General features: G+C 43.0%; 1 protein-coding gene across 7 annotated transcripts in view; it reads right to left on the bottom strand.

Moving 5' to 3' along the window:
- CACNB2 (calcium voltage-gated channel auxiliary subunit beta 2) overlaps nucleotides 1-20391 on the bottom strand; it is a 378708-nt gene that overhangs the window by 249434 nt on the left and 108883 nt on the right. Inside the window, exon 1 of one of the 7 annotated variants that reach the window (XM_047743567.1) lies at nucleotides 4372-4442. The exons of the other annotated variants lie outside the window; for them this stretch is intronic. Within the exon in view, the coding sequence (XP_047599523.1) occupies nucleotides 4372-4419 (48 nt within the window). The 5' untranslated portion in view covers nucleotides 4420-4442. Of the gene's footprint in view, nucleotides 1-4371; nucleotides 4443-20391 lie in introns of those variants that run through there. 7 annotated transcript variants of the gene reach the window in all.

Consider the following 20391-nt stretch of genomic DNA (forward strand, 5'->3'; position numbering starts at 1 on the left):
TAATAGAAAAAGAGACAAGGACTTGAACAAATGCCTCACAAAAGAGACTGTCCAAATGGTCAATAAATACCTGAGAAGGTGCTTGATTTCCTTAGTCATCAGAGAAATGCCAGATAACACATCGTGGTGTACTTGTACACATTCACCAGGCAGGGCAAAATGCAAGAGATGACCGCGAGCATTGGTGAGGCACTCCTGCTGACAGTGTCCACTGACTGAACCAGTCTGGGAAGTGGTTTTCCACCATCACTTCAAGCGGAATACTGCTTGGCAATTTCATCCCTAGTTTCATATTCCACAGAAATGCACATGTAAACACCCACAAAATGGCATGTCACAAATGACTCCAGAGGCAGTAGCCACAACAGCCCCAACCTGGAAATGCCCCAAATGCCTATCAACCGTCCGATGGAAACCTATACCGTGATGGAACCCTATACAGCAGTGAAAACGGACCGGGTGTAGGCCGCAACATGTAACCACACAGATTCATCTTGTAAATATAATGATGTCCAATACAAGCTGAACAAAAAAAACCATATATTGTCTAAGTCCCTTTGCATACAGTTCAGAAACAGGAACAACGAACCCATGATGTGAGAAGCCAGATGAGTGGGTACCCTGGATGCAGGGGGAGGTGACCAATGAGTGAAAGACGGGATGAGGGTCCTGATGTTGTTTGGTTTCTTCATTTCAGTGTTGGTGACGTGGGCTTGTTTACCCTGTGAATTTTTTTTTAAATTTTTTTAAAGATTATTTATTTATTTATTTGATAGACAGAAATCACAAGTAGGCAGAGAGGCAGGCAGAGAGAGCGGGGGAAGCAGGCTCCCTGCTGAGCAGAGAGCCCGACGCGGGGCTCGATCCTAGGACCCTGAGATCATGACCTGAGCTGAAGGCAGAGGCTTTAACCCACCGAGCCACCCAGGCGCCCCGTGAATTTTTTTTTTAAAGATTTTATTTATTTGAGAGAGAGAGAGAGAGAGACAGAATGAGAAAGAAAGAGAGCATGAGAGGGAAGAGGTCAGGGGGAGAAGCAGACTCCCCCCAAGCAGGGAGCCCGATACGGGACTTGATCCTGGGCCTCCAGGATATATGACCTGAGCCGAAGGCAGTCGCTTAACCAACTGAGCCACCCAGGCGCCCTACCCTGTGAATTTTTGTCGCTATCAATACTTATGGGGCACTGGGTGGCTCAATCGGTAGGTTAGGCGTCTGACTCTTGATTTCACCACGGGTCATGACCTCAGGGTTGTGAGATCGAGCCATGGGTAGGGCTCAGCAGGGAGTCTGCTTGAGATTCTCTCCCTCTGCCCCTTCCCCTGTGCTCTCCCTATTGCTCTCTCTCTCTCTCTCTCAAAATAAATAAATAAACCTTAAAAAACAAAAACATAAACAAAAAACAAGATGGGCACATGATTTTTGCACTTCTCTGGGGGGACACTTATACTTCACTTGCAAGTTTACCGAAAAGAGTTCGTATCAATCTCTGATCCCCAAGGCATGCAAGTGTCAGTGTTCTAGAAGCGCCGCGCAGGGGTGCGCCCAGGGCTTACTATGCTTATAAAGCCTTTTAAGCTTAAGAGTATTTATTCAGCTGACAGGTTTTCATGTCATTCAATATGATAAAAATAGCAAGACAGTTTAGATAAAAATAGGAACTTCTTCTGACAAATGAAGCAGGGTTCGAGAAGAATGATCACTAGGTGTAAACCAAATAATGGAGGCTAGATCGTGCATTCAAAGAAGAATGCCAAAGAGAGAGGCTTATGCACGGGGCCTTACAGAAAAGGAAAGGGGCCACAGCCTATAGGGGAGGTGCCACTCACAGAGTATTTTTGAATATGGAGGCAGCATTATGCAAATTAGGGGAGGGACTCTAATCAAGGGGACAGCTGTGGAAGATGAAAACCTAGAAATGAGGAACTATGGCATATGTACGTAACTTTATTCAAAAACCCACATAACTTTCATACTCTTCCTGAGACAATGTTGGAGTAGGAGGAATCCTTAAGAAAGCTGTCATATTAAAAAATAGATTAGAAGAACTAGGGGAGGACTCACACACACACATACACACACACACACACACACATCGACTGATTTGTATGTTACAGCTCATATATATATATTTTTATTTATACGCACTTAAAGTTCCCAAGTCTCAGTTGGAATTCAGTACTGGCATGGTCTAGGTCATCACCCTCTGAAACAAACAATGACTGGAGAAAGGACACGAGGACATAATGGACATTTAATGGACGAGGCTTCGATCACTGGTACCATATCCAGGTTTGGGCTGCCCTTTGCCCTGCTGTCTCCCTGATTACTCAGTGAGCAGCTTCTAGACTCCACAGGACATCTGCTTTATATGCCCATTAGGGATCTCATAGGCAGATAACTTCCTCCAAGGAAATGAAATATGTTCAGATTGTACATGCCTATAGTACTGGGCTGGCTACCTTGGAAGCAAATTGCAATCCACACACAAATCTGCCAAACCGAAGAGGCTGAAACAGCAGCAGGTGGATGACACGTTAGAGTTCCCAAGAGATAAATGTTCTAAAATAAAGGAAAATTTATTTCTAGCGACCAAGATGTAAATTTATTTTACCTTTAAAATATAGTTGTGCTGTATATTTTGTGGTCCCTTAACCAAAATGCATGGGGGATAAAAAAGGTTTGAGAATGAGCAAATGAGTCAAATCTCCTAAACTAAAAGTAAACATTCCAAAAAACACAGAGGGTGCTGTCTCTTCCATTTATTTACATGTTCAAGGTCAGGAAAAGGGTAAAAACAAGTAGGGTAAAGATTATTACCTTGAGGCCTTATTTCAGAATTCTTCTGTTGGAAACCACATAACCACAGATTTCTTCTAATTCGTTATATGAGCAAACAGAAATCCGTACAGCCATAGAACTGTCAGCCTTCATTACTCTATAAACATATGGGTTTTTAATTTCAAATTACTTTTAGTTTAAGATGTTTTCTATGTGGGTAACTTTACACTTTGAAAACTTTCTAACACTTTTCCCCCAATTCCTGTTAAGAAGCAATTAATTTTTCTATTGGGGGGGGAAAAAAAGAGAAGCTACATCTCTTTCCGCAGATGTCGTCTTTAAAAATCTTTGCTGGCTACCTCACTACTCCATCTCCTCCTTACATGTCAACTGTTGCATTCGAAAGAAAAACGGCACCGTATGCCTAATAATCACAAAACTCTTCAAATGACAGGGGCTTCTTAGGCTCTTAGCTATTTAATAACATTGAACATTACCTTTAAGATCGGATGGGAATGTAGCTATCCCTTCCCCTCCCTCCAACTCCCAGTCCTCAACTTTATTATTTAGATCATATCCGATTTTGACCTTGTTTGTCCTGGAAGCGGCACGTATATCTTTCCTAGTGGCCAATTTTCCAAGGTCACGGCTTTCTTTACATTATACCCTTAAAGCACCGATTAGCTCCCTTTGTAGAATTTCCGGGTGTTTTGCAGCCAGGAATCTCAAACCGGCTTCAAGCACTGCAATTTGACCAGCCTGCGTAAACCTCTCCTTCTCTTTCGCATCAGCCCCTGAAAATGAAGCAGCCGTTTGCAAAAGGAGCAGGAAAAAAAAGCCAGAGCTTCCTCAGGAGCTTGTCGGCTAGCTAGCGGTGCAGCCCAGCAGATGCCAATTAGCATCCGATCATTTTAAGTAGTGATACTTCAGCGTGTGTGGAAGCCTGCCTTGCAGAATTTAATAATACTCAGACAGCCATTTTGCAAAACACGCCAGGTCTGTGAAATAAGGGTTATTTCAGTGAAACAGTCACAGGATGATAAACCTGCTGTCAGTGCTGGCGTGACTGCAACAGCTGTGTCATCCATCAAGCGATTAGCATCTCCTCTTTCCCCAGAGCCGTTCGAAATAGGATTTAGCCGTAGCCTCGGTGGCTAGCTTTAATATCACCAACTCCATGGTATTTCCCTCTGAAAGAGATTTTTTTCCTGCCACAATTCAAACAGGAAAACAGGACTTCTTTAGGTGAAAGAGAATATCAACTGGTCTGAACTGATTAACAGATCTCCGAGACAATGGTCTTGTCAAACAACCCCCCCCCCCACCCCGTGCAAGTTATTTCCAATCTTATCAAAGTCACAGCACTAGAGATCTATTTTAAAACAAAAAAAAATCTCCGGAAAAATCTCAGCATCTCCTCTACCTCAGGTGCCTCAAAAACTCGTAGGACAAATGACTGATTCTCTGGCTGATCTTCAGCATAGGGATGACAAACGTCTGAAAGAGGCAACATGCACCAGACAGCCACGAATTGTATTTTCAGCCCCTCGCTGCGAGTCTACAAGCATAGAAACTTACATAGAAACTTACATAGGACACCCGTACTCGCCGACGATGCACCAGCCCACAGCACTGCATGAAGAGCGGTACAGAACGCAGTCAGCGTGTGGCTTCACCGAGCTGCACTGTGCCTTCTCGTCTCATCAGAGCCACTGTCCATTGCTCCCCACCTTGCACACCCAGGTAAGAGGCATGGGCACATCGGCACTTAGCTTCTGCCTCCTAGGTAGTTTCTAAAAAAACACCACCAGCTCCTGCCAGCATGCCAAAACTTTGTGTTCCCCGTTTTAATTTTTTTTCCCCCTTTTTCGGGTAATTTGAGATCTTCTTCAGGGAAGTTGTCTACTGACCAGAGATCTACTGAGAGCAGAATTTATTTTCCTGAGAGAACTAGTACTAGCACACAGTGCCGACTGTCCAGATTAGGAGAGTTTCCTGGCCACATTTTTACAGTAGCCATTCTCCACTCGGGAGATGGGCACACCTCAGAGAATCTCGCCTTTCAGGAGCCTGCAGTATCCTGCTTTTTACAAGAGGAGGCCTACTCCTGATGCTGTTGATGTCCCTGCTTCTGAGCACAACCCCCCCCACCCCCGCCCGCCACTGCTCTACCATTACCGCCTCCCTCACAAGGCTTCAGACCAGCGACAGCATCCCTGCTGCGTGCTTCCGTTACCTCTGTCACGCTTGGGGCATATCTGATCTGCAGTTTCTCCCTCCTCCCTTGATCCTGAAAGATCCTAGGGTCTAGACTTTAATTCACTCAGGATTCCTGGGACTACAGAACCGCCCTCCGAACTGCCAGATGCCGTGTCTCGCAGTACGCGACTCTCGCGGATTGTCAGGAGAGATCTCCGGAGTGGTCTCGGGACCACTCGCCCGCCGCAGCTAAGCAGGTCCTCTCCTCCCGTTCGCTCCCTGACAAGTGTTCGTTTCCAACGTGAAAAGCACGTTAACTCAACAGAACCCCAGTGAGCAAATCTGATCAGAGTCAGGTAGGATTAATTAGATAATACAATTAATTAGAGGATGTTTCACCTATGATTTAGATACGAGAAACTAGAGGAGGCTGCCTTCCCAGCACAAGTTTGCAAACGAAGGGTCCTTGCAAGCTCTAATTTGCGTCCTTCTCTACACACAGGGGCTCCCAGAGGCTCAGCTGATCATCACATGCTTCCTAAAAGGCTTTTGTGCCTGTCACACCTGAAAAGACGAATTATTAATAGGCCATTGGGGATAAAACTATTAATTTGTCTGGTATCCCCCCTTCTAGTGAGCAGGGATTCATATAGCCTTTCAGTGTGCCACGGCTGTTGATCCAAATGTGTTCCCATGTCCCAGCCACTCCACATACTGTCGCCACTTGAGAAGGAGGTTAACTATTTCACATCACAGATGAAGGTCTCTCGCCATCATGCCCGTTAGGCCCCTAGAAAGTGCCAGCCTATGAGGAGGTCAACACTTCACCAAGATTTCCTTAAAACCTATGATTTAACAATAACAAATCTTTGTTATTTTTAATAGTCCAGGAAGCCATTAGAGATTAAAAAAACCAAACAAACCCTGTTTTTGTTCAATGTTCTCATTTCCCTAATAAAGTAAGGTGCCGCACAGTCAAGTATTTTGTTTATAAGTAACACAGGCAATAGTGTTACTACACCTTGTGATTTACGTCATTGAAACAGTCTGAGAAAATTCTATGGCTTTATCATATACCAATTAACCCTCCATGTATTCGAAGGCCCCAAATGGAAATAAAAGAATTAACTATAGATAATAAGGTTACCTTTGTGATTGCATTAGAAACCTAGAATAAAACAAAATTTCTAAATTACACTGCAAATCTGCTTGTGAAGGAAGAAGTGGGAAAAGAAACCTCAGTGTCTCCTGGACCATCCAAGATACGTCTCCAGTAGGTAGGACGTTAATTTGATTTTTTGAGGAAACTTTAGTAAGAAGTGTAAGTAAGCGATATAAGAGAACATGTAATTCAAATTTAGGCTTTTTCTTGAAGGCCCTTCGTCAGTCTCATCCAGGACACATTTGCTAGAATAACTGAATAAAAATGAAGAGTTAAAATTAACTCAAAGAATAAGATGAGTTATTGGGGGATATGGGGGATATGATGTCTTCTACCATTCTGAATTTGATTTGGAATTCACTTAACTTTTTATTAACTCTGATATTATTATGCACAAAAGGAGGGAGATCCCCAGTTCATTAGAGATCCCCCCCCTTGCCATTCAAGAATCTATGAAAGAGTGCTTAGCACCAATTTGATTCAGCAAACATTTATCAAGCCCCTTCTATTTGCTTGACATTATGTTAGGGGCTTGAAATAGGAAACGAATAAAATATAGCCCTACCTATCTCTAGGGACTTAAAACAGAGGAAAGAGAAAACAGAGGTTGAGTGCTATGTGAGTACCAATGATAGAACTCCTACCTATCCCTGGAAGGAATGTTAAAGGCTTTGTGAACATGGGAGCTTGGGCTAGTCTTTGGAGAATGGGTAGGTAGAATTGCATCCAGTGGAAAGTTGGGGCAGAAAGCATTCCAGGCAATGGGACAGCAGATGCAAAGGCACAGAAAATTATATGCAGAACATATATACAATACATTCTATTTGTATAAAATGTAAAGAAAACATAGATTAAATATTTGTGATATATTCCGAGAACCCAAAGTCCCTCAAGCTAAACTGGCTTCTCCCCCAAATCCAGGCCTCACTCATCGATACCCTTGGCATTTAGTGCAGTGATGGACACGTAGTAGGGATGATGAAGATTCACAGCTGTTCCCGCATTATCCCTTCTTTACTTCATTAAGAATGGCAGAAATGGACATGTGGCTGTGGGGCTAGGAGAGATATCCCAGGCTTCCTTGCAACTTGGTATGGCCCCATGACCAGCTTCTGTTCCACAGAATAGGAGGAAGGGACACATGCCGACGTCTTAGTCCCATCCTTAGAGGGAATGGAGCATGCCTTTCCCGTGCTCTTTTCCCTTTCTTGCTGTCCTGACTGTAGACGTAGTGTGGACAGCTAGAACCACTTCAGAGCCATTCCCCATTTGAAAGCCATTTCAACTGAGGAGGAAGCTGAATGTTTGGGAGAACAGAGCAACAGGACAGAAAGCACCTCAGTCCCTCTGTTATTTACATTCAGACTATAACATGAAAGAGAAATAAACTCCTATATTACTGAAGTCACTTTTAATTTGTCCTCAGTTTTCTTTTCTTTGAGAGAGAGAGAGAGAGAGAGAGAGAGAGAGTGCACACGATCAGGTGGAGGGGCAGAGAGGGAGCGAGAGTCTTAGGTAGGCTTTGTGCCCAGCATGGGGCTCGATCCCACAACCCTGAGATCATGACCTGAGCTGAAATCCAGAGTTGGAGGCTTCAACAACGGAGCCACCCAGGCCTCCCACCAAGTGTGTATTTTAAAAGTACCTCAAAATGTTTCTGGAATGAATGACTAATTCACAGAACCTAAGACTGGGGAGGAGGTGGAGGAGTGGTCTGAGAATGGGATAGGACCAGATTGTGAAGTACTTTGAACACCAGAGCAAGGACTTTAGACTTTATCTCATTGGACATACAAAATCAGCAAAATCTAGGGGGTGCCTGGGTGGCTCAGTGGGTTAAAGCCTCTGCCTTTGGCTCAGGTCGTGATCCCAGGGTTCTGGGATCAAGCCCTGCATCGGCCTCTCTGCTCAGCAGGGAGCCTGCTTCCCCCTCTCTCTGACTGCCTCTCTGCCTACTTGTGATCTCTCTCTATAAATAAATAAACAAAATCTTTAAAAAAAATCAGCAAAGTGTTTAAATGTGAAGGTATCTGTTGTTTTATTTAAAAAGATAGGAAAAGGGGCACCTGGATGGCTCAATTGCTTAAGCGTCTGCCTTCAGCTCAGGTCATGATCCCACAGTCCTGGGATCAAGCCCTGCATTGGGGTCCCTACTCCATGGGGAGCCTGCTTATTCCTCTTCCTCTGCCATACCCCCCTCCCCCACTACCACCCCATGTTCTCTGGCTCTCTCTGTCAAATAAGTAAATAAAACCTTTAAAAAAATAAAGAGGGGGGGAAAATTCTCCAGACTGTTTAGCTTTAAAAACTAGTCAAAAGTTTAATATTAGTAAGAAATCTATAGCTTTTGAACTTGTGTAGTTGTCTACAACAAATGTGTCTCTACTGAAAAATCAAATCAGATAACGTCAATAAAACTAGCTGTTTGTGGGCACCTGAGGGGGCTCAGTCGTTAAGTGCCTGCTTTCAGCTCAGGTCATGATCCTGGGGTCCTGGGATTGAGACCCACAACAGGCTCCCCGCTCAGTGGGAAGCCTGCTTCTCCTTCTCCCATTCCCCCTGTTTGTATTCCCTCTCTCTCTGTCAAATAAATAAATAAAATCTTAAACAAACAAACAAACAAAACCTAGCTGTTTGGTTCTTTCAGCTAAATCACAAATCTAATGAATTGTTAGATTAGCTATTTTGTTATCATGCAACACACATCCAAGAAAAATATTAAAAGGTGATAATGAAAGGTAGAATGATGAAAGCAACAAATTAAAAATAACTGTGGATAAATGATGTTGAGGCCAGGTAATTTTTTTAGAAGCCCAAGATATTTCTATCTAGGAAGTCTTGATAAAGTTTGAGAATTTATCTTAATTTATTCTTCCCTTTCTACATTACTATTAGTTCGGAGGGAAAAAAGTACACAGTGGATGTTAAACACACATGAAAGAAGAGGAAAGTATTCTAAAAAAAAGAAGAAGAGGAAATGCTTCTTTTGAGAAGAAACCTCCTTGATACTGAAGAGTAAAACCAGATCTGGAGAAGCCTTCTTTTTTTTTTTAATTTTTATTTATTTATTAATTTGACACAGAGAGAGAGATCACAGGTAAGCAGAGCAGCAAGCAGAGAGAGAGGGGGAAGAAGGCTCCCCGCTGAGCAGAGAGCCTGATGCGGGGCTGGATCCCAGGACCCTGGGATCATGACCTGAGCCGAAGGCAGAGGCTTAATGCACTGAGCCACCCAGGTGCCCCTGGAGAAGCCTTCTGTAGAAGAGCCCAAGGCTCCCTATCTCGGCTGCTTCTGGGTTGTGTGTTGACGGCTTTTTTGGTGACTGTGTCTTCCCTCCCCTCATGGACACTCCAGCCCATATACCCATTGAACTATTCCTCCACTGCTTGTTGTTGTGAAGGCAACTGCTCAGAGCCTAGTGTTCTTAAGTGCACCAAACAGTTCTCCACTGATTTCAATGAAAACATAACAAAGCAAAAGGAACAAATGTCTATAGTCATAAACAATATCATGCAGTTAACAATATCAGTTGAGCACTACTTACCATACGGGCCTGAATCTGGTAGGCACTAGGGATAAAAGAACAAGTACAACCACCATGGTCCTTGACTACAGAGTGACTAAAACCCAGGGGGAAAGACAAGGTGAATCAGGATCACATAAACAGAGAACTGCAAACTGCCTACGTCTTTAAAAAAAGTGTAGACTATTATGATACTGTATAGCAGTAGGCAACTTCTAGAACTAGAGTTGTCAGAAAAGGCTTCCCTGAGGCAGTGCCAGTGAGTTGAGGTGGGAAGTGTGGCGAGGAGTTAACCAAATACACAAGAGACGAGGCAGGGAGAGGCAATATGGCAGCCATGTTCCAGATGGAGGAATGTTATTTATGGAGGTCTTTGTGGTATAAGAGAGAATGCTGAGTCAAAGCAGCTAAAAGATAAAGGAAGAGGGAGAGTGGAACAAGAACAGGATAGAACAGGATAGAAAGGTAGATAATTGCTAGATCATGAAGACCATGCGAAGGACTCTTGTCTTTACACTAACAGCAGTGGGATTCCACTCATACAGGTAAGAGGCAAGATCAAGTGGGTATCACTTAGAACACACTTTGGTAGTGGGGCTGAAGCAGAGTGGGAGAGGGCCAGAGAGGAGGCAGGGAGACCAGCTCAGAAGCTGCTGTGACCGTCCAGGTAAAATATGATAGTATCTTGTACCAAGGAGGTGGAAGGGAAGAGAAGTGGATAAATCCATGAGACAGTTAGGAATAAAAGTAGATAAGCACAAGGATGGAAAACAGAAAAAGAAATCCAGTGGAACAGATATATGTTCCCAAAGTGTCTCAATTCTGGATGTTTCCATCCTCTAGTGAAGGTCAGTCTCCAATAGCACGACCCATGATATTCTTTATTTTCATGTCAGTTCCACTCTACTTCAATTCCCAGTTGATCCTCACATCTCAGAATCCTAACAGGATCTCCGTTTGGCCCTCTGTCTCTTCCATCCAGCTCTACTTACTTGCCACCCGAAAGTATTGCTCTATTTTATTCCAGCTTCTATAGACTGAAAGTCCTTTCTCTCTCTCTCTCTTTTTTTTTCTCTCACCAGGGTGTCCAGATTCTTTTTGTTTTTGTTTTGTTTTTTTTTTTTTTGGTTGGTTGGTTGGTTCTTTTGTTTGCTTGTTTTTCATACCAACAACCAGGTGTTTCTCCTCAGTGATGAGAGTGGCATTACTGGTTTATTTGCCACTTACATGCACAGGGCCACAGAAGTAAACAAAACAGTCCCATGCAACGTGATTGAGGGAGAAGAACTCATACTTGCAAAATGAATAATGATCAGGAACTGTGTACTGACTTCAGTAAGTCTTGTGTTCCGGAGTCAGAATACACCTTGTATTTAAAATCATGAGAAAACGATGCAACTCAGGAAATCCCAGGTCTCTCACAGCCCAGTCATATTGAAAGAAATGCAATCCAACAAAAAGTGATTGAAAATCAAGTGCTGATCTTTAATTATATACAACTCTGTATATAACTTAATTATATACAACTCTGGAAACACTGCTGTTTTCAGCAACACTACCCAAGAATTTCCTTTCCTTTTCTCCCTAATTCTTTTTTTAAAGATTTCATTCATTCATTCTTTTGTTCATTCATTCATTCATTCATTTAGAGAGCATGAGCACAGGGAGGGATAGATGGAGAGAGAGAATCTCAAGCAGATTCTGCACTGAACATATAGAGGTCATGGGGTTTGATCTCACGACCCAAAGATCATGACCTGAGCCAAAATCAAGAGTCCACTGCTCAACCAACTGAGCCACATAGGTGCCTCCCTCCCTAATTCTCTCTTCCACTAGAGTCACTTGTAAGACCGCCTTCACTTTTCAACACAAACAAAAACATTTAAAAACAAACAAACAAACAAACTTCTCTCCCAGACATTCAGTCTCCTGAGTCTCTGTCCATCAATATACATCCCCAGCCTTATATTTGGTACATTTGCTTAATTTCTATTGCTACTTATTTTCTTTCAATTTTCCCCACTTTGCCCATTACTCAGATTCTGAACAAAGAGAGCCAGCAAACAAAAACCCTACCCCTTCTCTTCGACATCTCCAGCACTCTCTCTCTTCCCAGACTTTATGGTCTTGTATCACAGGATGGCTGGGCATGAAGAAGAGACAGTGAATAAGTCTTTATTATGAAAGTCAGAGGAAGTGATGAAGGAGAGAAGAAAAGTCTAGAATATTATGAGTTTAAAATTTTTCCATCCCACACTAGTTTTTTTCAGAACAGATTTGATCAGTTCATTTCATTAATGACAGCTACGAGGAAATGCAACATGTGTAAGAAAGAAAACAATGACACTTTGGTGATAAAAGGCAAAGTGCCCTGTTCATAGTGTAACGTTCCATGAGCACATCTATCACGATAACAAGATAAGAGACTCCGCAGCAGCTACTTTGATTTCCAGTTTGTCTGGAAAGACCAAGAACGAGAAACACACTTTTTTTTGTGGTGTCCAGGAAATGCTCCTGATAGATTCTGGAATTTTGCGACGTGTGTTATAAACCATATATATATATATTTTTTTTTCTTTTCTTATTAGCATCCTTATTTGTCATGAAGATTGTCACCAGCATGAGCCCAACCACGATGTGACTAACCCTACGATGCAAATCATTGCAAAATTGACAATTGGCATCTTTTTCAAAATTCACGGGCTCAAGTGCAAAAGGTGAAGAAGAATGGGTGAGAGGCACTGACTCCTACTAAGTGTCAGTCACTGTGCTAACACTTCACAGGTTCCCCTTGATTCTCCTGTGAACCCTGTGAGGTAAGCACGGCTCTCTATCCACTTTATAAATGAAGAAATGGAAGCACAATGAAGTTAAGTCAATTACCCAAGGAAATGGCAGAGCCAAGGTTCACACCAAGGAGTCTGACCCCTGAACCCATAGGTCTTCCTCTGCTCTCCATCAGAGGCCAAAATTACATTTATATGCTGACCCTGGGGTAGAACACAATTGTGAATTAATGAGATCAATCACACAACAGACACATTTTGAGCTCCGTGGTTCCCCTTCTACCGGTTTTCCAAATCACCCTTATTTCTCTGCAAAACAGTCACACTCCTGAACTTATTCCTTTCTTGTTCTTGCAATGTCTGAAATTTTACTAATCGGAAAATTTACCTTTATGTAACAAGTCTCTTTTTATAAAAATTAAATTTCTCTTAGATATTGAAGTTCTAAGTTGTTATAGCTTCATGTTAATTTACTTAAAACCTTATTTTACTGGTCTATCTTTATCTAGCGATCCCCCATCTCGCTTCAGAAATAATTTAAGTAATTTACAAGAATACATTTTCAAATAACACTTAGGTAGCATAAAATAAAAGGAGAAAAAAAAAGAATAATAGAAGGAGGACATAAAATGGAGGCAGAAATGAGGCTTAAAATGCACCCCGTAATAATCGATGCACTTCCGACAAATGAAGCTTACATTTGGCTCTAAGCTTTCTAGCAGCCAACTCAAGGAGGGAAACTTGGTCATTTATATAATTTACTGTCCATAAGCTTAAAATAACCCAAATGCTCAGAAGAGTGACTCTGCCTGGCACCGACTTCTCCTGGAGGTCCCCATAAAAAGGAACATTGTGTGAGAGCGATAAACAGCACTCTTGAGGGCATCCTTACGGTAAATGCCACAGGGGGTTTTACAGAGAGACACCTAGCCCTGACCTTCACTGGCAAGTGCAAGTCTCAAGCCACGCCACATTCAGTAAGACCATGGCGGGTGCGGGTGGAGAGGAGGGGCCGGGCAAGACACCAGACTCCTCACAGGTGTGGCCCCACTCACGAGTAACAGAGACAATGACAATAAGAAAAAGAACTAATAGTTCTTGACGTTGGCACTGAGAAAACACTACTCCTTCCATCCTTACACCAGCTCCGAAGGAGGGAGAGTTATGATGAATCCCTGGGGGACGAATGAGGGAAGAGATTTCAGACCTTGGTACCTCGGCGCAGGCCACAACACAACTTGTGTTTTTCCTGTCAGCAGCAGCCTCAGGATTTGAACCCAGGTCCGCAGAACTCCAAAGTTCCTGTTCCCAGCCACGGCGACTGCAGAGCTTTATATAGTGATGGACTTGGTGTCCTTCAAAATAATGCCACTGAAATATTGCTTCTCATTGATGAGCTTCTGATACAGATTTAGATGATAGGGACCTTAAGACTGATTTTTTGTGTGTGTGTGGCTCCTTCCATACAGACCCAATACAAGCTAGAAGGACAGTGAAAGATAAGGACAGGACCACCCCATCTTAGCCTGCAATGAAGGAAATGGCTTTTCTTTCCAACACCTCACTACCATGGAGACGGTCCAGAGACCGGGAGAAGGAGGTGGGGAGCTTCTGAGAATGGACACCAAAGAACAGACCTGGGGGGGACTGCAGCTTAAGCCTGTGCAGTCCTGGGTCTTCGGCCAGCAGAGTGGGGGAAGGTTCACAGAGGAGGCCAACGATACAGGCTGTCTGGGTCAAAAGCAATTTGCAATTTTTTTGTTTTTTGTTCGTTTGTTCATTTGTTTTTAGGAACCATGATGGCATAGTTCTCCAGGAGTCATGAGTATCTGCATATCTAAAACCTTAAGTCTTCAGTTCGTCCAAAAGAAAAAACTTTCTTTTATTGCCTCTGCTTGCTGCCCAGCCTTCATATATTTTAAAATGGACAACTTCAAAACAAGGGAGATCAAGGCAACGGGCTTGAGCCATAGCAACCTGGAAAGGTAAAAGGGTCTCTACAGGGACCCCCCCACCGAGCTGAATACAAACAGTCCGAGTAAACAGGTTCATTAGGCGAGCCACCTGGAAATAACCAGTGGTTCTCAGTGACCTGTGATGACCAGGCAAGGTTCCTAAGATCACCAAAACGGGAATATTCCAGGCGTTCCCTTGCTCCCACACTCCTATAAGTGTGGTCCCTCACCACACAGGTTCTCCTTTGTCCACTGCTCCCTTCCCTTGCAGTGTTTGAGAAACTTTTTATCTCTTTTGATCCGCCTTGGGTGAATTCTCCCACTGCCCCCCCCCCCCACCCAGTAGCCCTCCATGGGACTGGAAGGCCTACACTGGGTGCGCTCCCCCATCCAATCAGGATGCCCCACAGGAACGGTAAGAAAAGTTGTCTCAAAATAGTCAAACACTAACCGCGGTGGGGCGTACATCGAACTGGCCATTTTCACGTCGCCCATTTTCACGTCGCTTTGGGGAGGATTAGACAGGAGCGGAAATGGAAAAAAGGGACAGCAAAGTGTCTGTCTGCATTTTAGGAGAAATTGAAATACATCAAATATTACTAAAATCGCTTAATTAGAATAGACACTCGAAATCACTTTGCAAACCCTGTAAAAACAGACTACTAGATTTGGTATTAATATCACCTTGTGTTCATTTTATGTTTTATTGTTTTAATGAGTTTTTATTTTATCATATCCTCAAAGGAAAGCATATAGTGTTATTCTTTTCTATTCTAATATGAAACTGTTTCCTGATTAACTTAATTGCTGCAGAAGATGAAAGGAGTGCTCCGGTAGACCCCATTCAAATCAAGATGATTAGTGGGCACCCCCCATGAATGGGGCACTGCAATGGATGTCAGCCAAGAGCAGATGAAAGTAGCCAACCGGGGAGCAAAGACTCTGTACATATTCTCCAAAGCAAGACTTTAGATACTTCCACAAAACCTAAAATTTTCCATTTAAAAACAAATTAAGAAAGTATCACTCGAGCCAAATGTTGTAGAGATTCTGTTAAGTATCGGTTGAGACTTTCATGGAAATATCCTCCCAGATTACTGAACTTTCTGTTACCTACTAAGTTCAAGTCTAAAAACAAGTTGATGTTTTTATTACTGCTGAGTCCTTTTCCGATTATGCTCTTACTGCCTAAAGGGTTTCAATATTGGCAGTTTGGTTAAATAAATGAATATACATTCTTAACTATCCCTTTACATTGAAAACACCAGGCCAAAGTCCAAGCATCAAGAATAACATACAAAACAAATACAGTGGGATATGAATCCCCTTAGAGAAAAATAAATGCAAAAAAGAAGAAGAAAAGGTAAAGAATAGTGTTTACATTTAAAAATAGAGGATGGGCATCAATGAGTTGGTAATGAGAATTAAAAAAAATTTTTTTGATATGTTAGTTAAAAAAAATAGGAAAAACCATGTCCATTAAGATATTTTGTTAGAGGGGCACCTGGGTGGCTCAGTGGGTTAAAACCTCTGCCTTCGGCTTGGGTCACAATTCCAGGGTCCTGGGATCGAGCCCCGCATCAGGCTCTCTGCTCAGCAGGGAGCCTGATTCCCCTTCTCTCACTGCCTGCCTCTCTGCCTACTTGTGATCTCTGTCAAATAAATAAATAAGATCTTTAAAAAAAAGATATTTTTTAAGCAAAATATATATAAATTAAAATTTAAAAACATAAATATAAAAATATATATTACATATTTATTATAAAATATTACTTAACAATGGAAATGGAAACAATTATTAAAAGTATCAACGTGCAATTTTTTGGTGTTGGGTTGAGTGGGGGAGGGAATGAAGACAGATAGAACTTGAATGAACTCTGAGCAGAATAAAGGGGGGAGGAAAATCCAGGCAAATGCACGGAGAGAGAAGGCACTTGGCCCATGGGAAGAATGGGAAGAAGCCACCCGTGCTGGAGCTCAGTGAGTGGCCAGGGGTTTCAGCATTTAGGGTCAGGTCTATTCTAATTGTGAAGGGAGATCATTGGAATATTGTGTAAAGGACACACAATTTGATTTACACATTCAAAGTGGCACACTGTCTGCTATGTGGAGAATGCAAGGAACTAGTGTGGGTCCAGAGAAACTGTTTCTGAGACTATTGTTAACAGTCCAGGTGAGAGAGAGAGGTCTTGCTCCAAGGCACCAGTGGGGGAAAATCTTGAGAAGTGTTTGCATCGTGGATGTGTTTTAAAAGCAGAGGAAACAGAATTAGTTGATGTTGTGTTGAAGAAAAAGGGAAGAGCCAGGAATGAGCCCAGTTTGGGAAGAAGGGCAGACAAGAGGAACACTTAAGGAGATGCAGATTTGGAGGAGAAAACAAAAAAGTACTTTTGGGGGGATATTAATTTTGAGAAGCTTATAGGACGTCAACATAGAGACATCCTGTAGGCAATCTAGCATAGGATTCCAAAGTTGAGAAAGGGGGTTGGGTTGAGATATTAACTTGCAAGTTGGTTTACAGAGAGATGATCTTTAGAACCATTAGGGAATTTCCTAGAGATGTATAGACAGACACGAGGTTTGGAAATGGATTCCTCAGGTTTGCACCATTTAGAGGTGGAAAGAGGAGGAGAAGCCAGTGACTCTGGGAGGAAACTAGAAGAGGATGGCACTCTGCAAGACAGAGCAAGGGATTCATCTGGTCCAGTCCAGTGCAAGGTCAAGATGTAGACTGAGAAGAGATCATCAGATGTGATCAAGTGGGGGTCACTGATGATTGTGACTAGACTGAATTCAATGGAGGGACTGGGTCAAAGTCTGAATGAAATAAATTCGATCGAGAGAGGGAGGCAAGCAACCTGATACAGTGAGGAGAGAGAACTTTTTCAAGGAGACTTTCTGTAGAAAAGAGTAGAAAAGTGAAAACACAGTTGCCGTAAGAGGGTGGAATAAGGCAAGTTTTCCCTTGAAAGGAAGGTATTGGGCTGCCTGGGTGGCTCAGTGGGTTAAGCCTCTGCCTTTAGCTCAGGTCGTGATCTCAGGGTCCTGGGATCGAGTCCCATGTCGGGCTCTCTGGTAGGCAGGGAGCCTGCTCCCTCCTCTCTCTCTCTCTCTCTCTACTTGTGATCTCTCTCTGTCAAATAAATAAAATCTTTAAAAAAAAAAAAAAAGAAAGGAAGGTATTAAAGGTAAGGGGTGGGGGGAAAGATATTCCAAGGGCAACCCTGGATAACTGTAGAAGCCAAGTCCTTGAGTGCGCCAGAGGAAATGGGACCCCATGTACAAGCTGAGGCAGACTCCCAGTTGGTTCACCCACTGTAACAGAAAGGAGGGCAGAGGATTTAGGGACCAGTGGGTAGATTTAATGGGGGTAGAAGGACAAAGGTGTTTTTGGAGAGTTGCTATTCCCTCAGATGAAATTAGAAGAAAGGTCATTAACTGAGAGTAAGAAGGAAGAAAATGTTGGAGACTGAGGACAAGGAAGAAGGTGTGAAAGAATTACCTCAGAAGTGATTAAGTGGCTTGATCAGGGAAGTAGGACTCATAGGCAGTATTGAGGACAGGTTGATATTAGTGGTAATAAACTTCAAGGAAACCAGTTGTGGTTCTTCCCTGCCATGTTTATCTGCTCAAATTCAACAGCAGAGTCAGTGAGAGTCGGACTTTGCATGGCTTGGGATTTCCCAAAACTATGGGACAGAGGGTGAAGGAAGCAGAGATGAGAACGTATACATGGTTCATGGAACATAAACAGAGTGAAGAGGAAAGTGAGAATACGGAGAAGGGGGCATGGTGGGCTACAGAAAGATGCTGGCTATTGGGGAACCTGGGTGGCCCAGTCAGCTGAATGTCTGAGTCTTGATTTTGGCTCAGGTCATGATCCTAGAGTCTGGGATTGAGTCTGGGTAGGGCTCTGTGCTCAGTGCAAAGTCTGCTGGAGATTCTCTCTCTCCCTCTGCCCCTCCTTCTGCTCTCTCTCTCATACATAAGCAAAATCTTAAAAAAAAAAAAAAGATGTTGGCTACAAAGATACAAAATTATAGGATAACAAGAAGAGCTTTTGGAGAGGAATATCAAACATGTCAGACGAGATCACAGACATTGTTTTCTAAGGTGTCTTCAAGAATAGTTCACCTTCTTATAATACTGTACTAGCAGTGGAGGAACAGGAAGGCAAAGGAATGGACAAGATAATCTCAATTTTTCTTTCTGTTCAACTTAATTAGTTGAGAACACTACAAGAATGATAGACGCAACAGAAAAACAGTCTTTTCAAAGGGAAGATCGAAAGAGTGGAATTTGGGGAGCGTCATCGGGTTAGGGATAAACAACATCTAAAAAACAGTGTATTTGCCCATTTTTTTAAATTACAGACCACAGAAGTATCTCACTTGTGAACCAGATAGATTCCAAGGAGAAATAATTGAACTATGAATTTCCTTTTTTGAAAGATCCAACTTGTTATGTTTGATATAAACATTTTTCCTCCTTCATAAAGAATAGTTCATTTGGGTCCTAACTCCACTTAATTGGCTCTGGAGAAGTGAGGCTTTCCTACTGAATTTCTAAGCTTAGGTTTAGACATTTGAATTTCATTTTTCTCATTTGGTTAGATTTATTTTGGAAAGTACCAACAGATGTGCCTAAAATCTCAGTGTGATTTTTTTTTTTAAGGTGTGATGGAAAGAATGTAATAATTTGAGATATTTGGCATTCCTGACAATCTTCCTATATCCAACACTTCATGTCCCAAATTGGGCAACTGTATGGAAAACTAAGACATTTACATTTCTGTCCCTTGATTCTATTTAGCTTATTATGAGGGGGAGAAGCAGAAATGTGCTTGAATGTTCCTTTACGGGGAGTTGGTGTTAGTTGGAAAAGAGAATGCGGGGGTCTGAGGGATCTGGGGGATGATCAAGGAAAGAGAGAAGACGGAGATGGCAATGACACACAGAAGTCTTACTGAGTGACTGACAGATCTGCATGCAGGGGGGAGGCTCCTCACAGTCGGAGCCTGTCCAGAGCCTGTCCAGAGTCGGTACGTAGGGGTGCAACTCAGAAGGGGGAGGAGGACAAGGGAGCCAGGTGACTGGAAAAGGGGCCTCCATGATGTCCCTTTGTGGCATCCCTTGGGGCTTCTGGGTCAGAGATCCCCAAAGGTCTGAAGTAGGTTGGGGCCCTTATGGCTTGTACCCGTGGGTAAAATTCGTGGGTTAAGCAATGCGGGCGGGCTCTAAAGGGCTAAAAATCTGCTTTGGGGCTATGTTTAAAACAATAGGCTATGTAAGAATTTGCATTTGGTGCCGGCTGACTTTTGAGCTGACGGGTTTCAGCTCCCCCAAAGAAATAAGCAACCCACGAGCCAAGGCACAGAGCCCCCCTTTGGCTCATTTATGTAACAGAGAAGGCAGTGTTGGTGTTGTAAAAAGAAATAAATCAGTTAAAGAGATAGCAATATTGGAGCCTATGCGTTCCCCCTTTAAAAATTCTGATGTTCCCTAAGATTAGAGCCATTATAATGATAGCTTAACAAAGAGCGCTTACTGTGTGCTAGGCTCTTTATATTTTTCTTTTAATTTTCACATCAATCCTCTAAGCTTGTGGTTTTGTACCCATTTTCCACATGGGAAAACTGAGCACAGAGAGGTTCCCTAACTGGCTTCAGCTCGCAGAGCCAGGGGAGGGGAAGCAGGGCTCCGGTTCTGGCGGGCGTCTGAAAGAGGAGGTTGTATTGGGCCACAAGAGCATCCAGCCTTTCAGCCAAAACTTTTTCCCCCCCAAGGACCCAGGGAAGGGCTGCAGGTTTTGACCCAGAGCTGCTCTCTGGACTCTTGGAATGGAACAGCCAACAGAGGGTCCCTCCCGCACATCGCCTCCCAGCACCAGAGTGTATGACTGCTCTTTGTATCCCCTCCCCAGCACCTACCCCAGGATGCCCACGGACTGCTTCCCAGCTCCTGATTAATATGAGAACTACGTATA

Source organism: Lutra lutra, chromosome 8 (genome assembly GCF_902655055.1).
Source record: "Lutra lutra chromosome 8, mLutLut1.2, whole genome shotgun sequence".
Classification (NCBI taxonomy): Eukaryota; Metazoa; Chordata; class Mammalia; order Carnivora; family Mustelidae; genus Lutra; species Lutra lutra.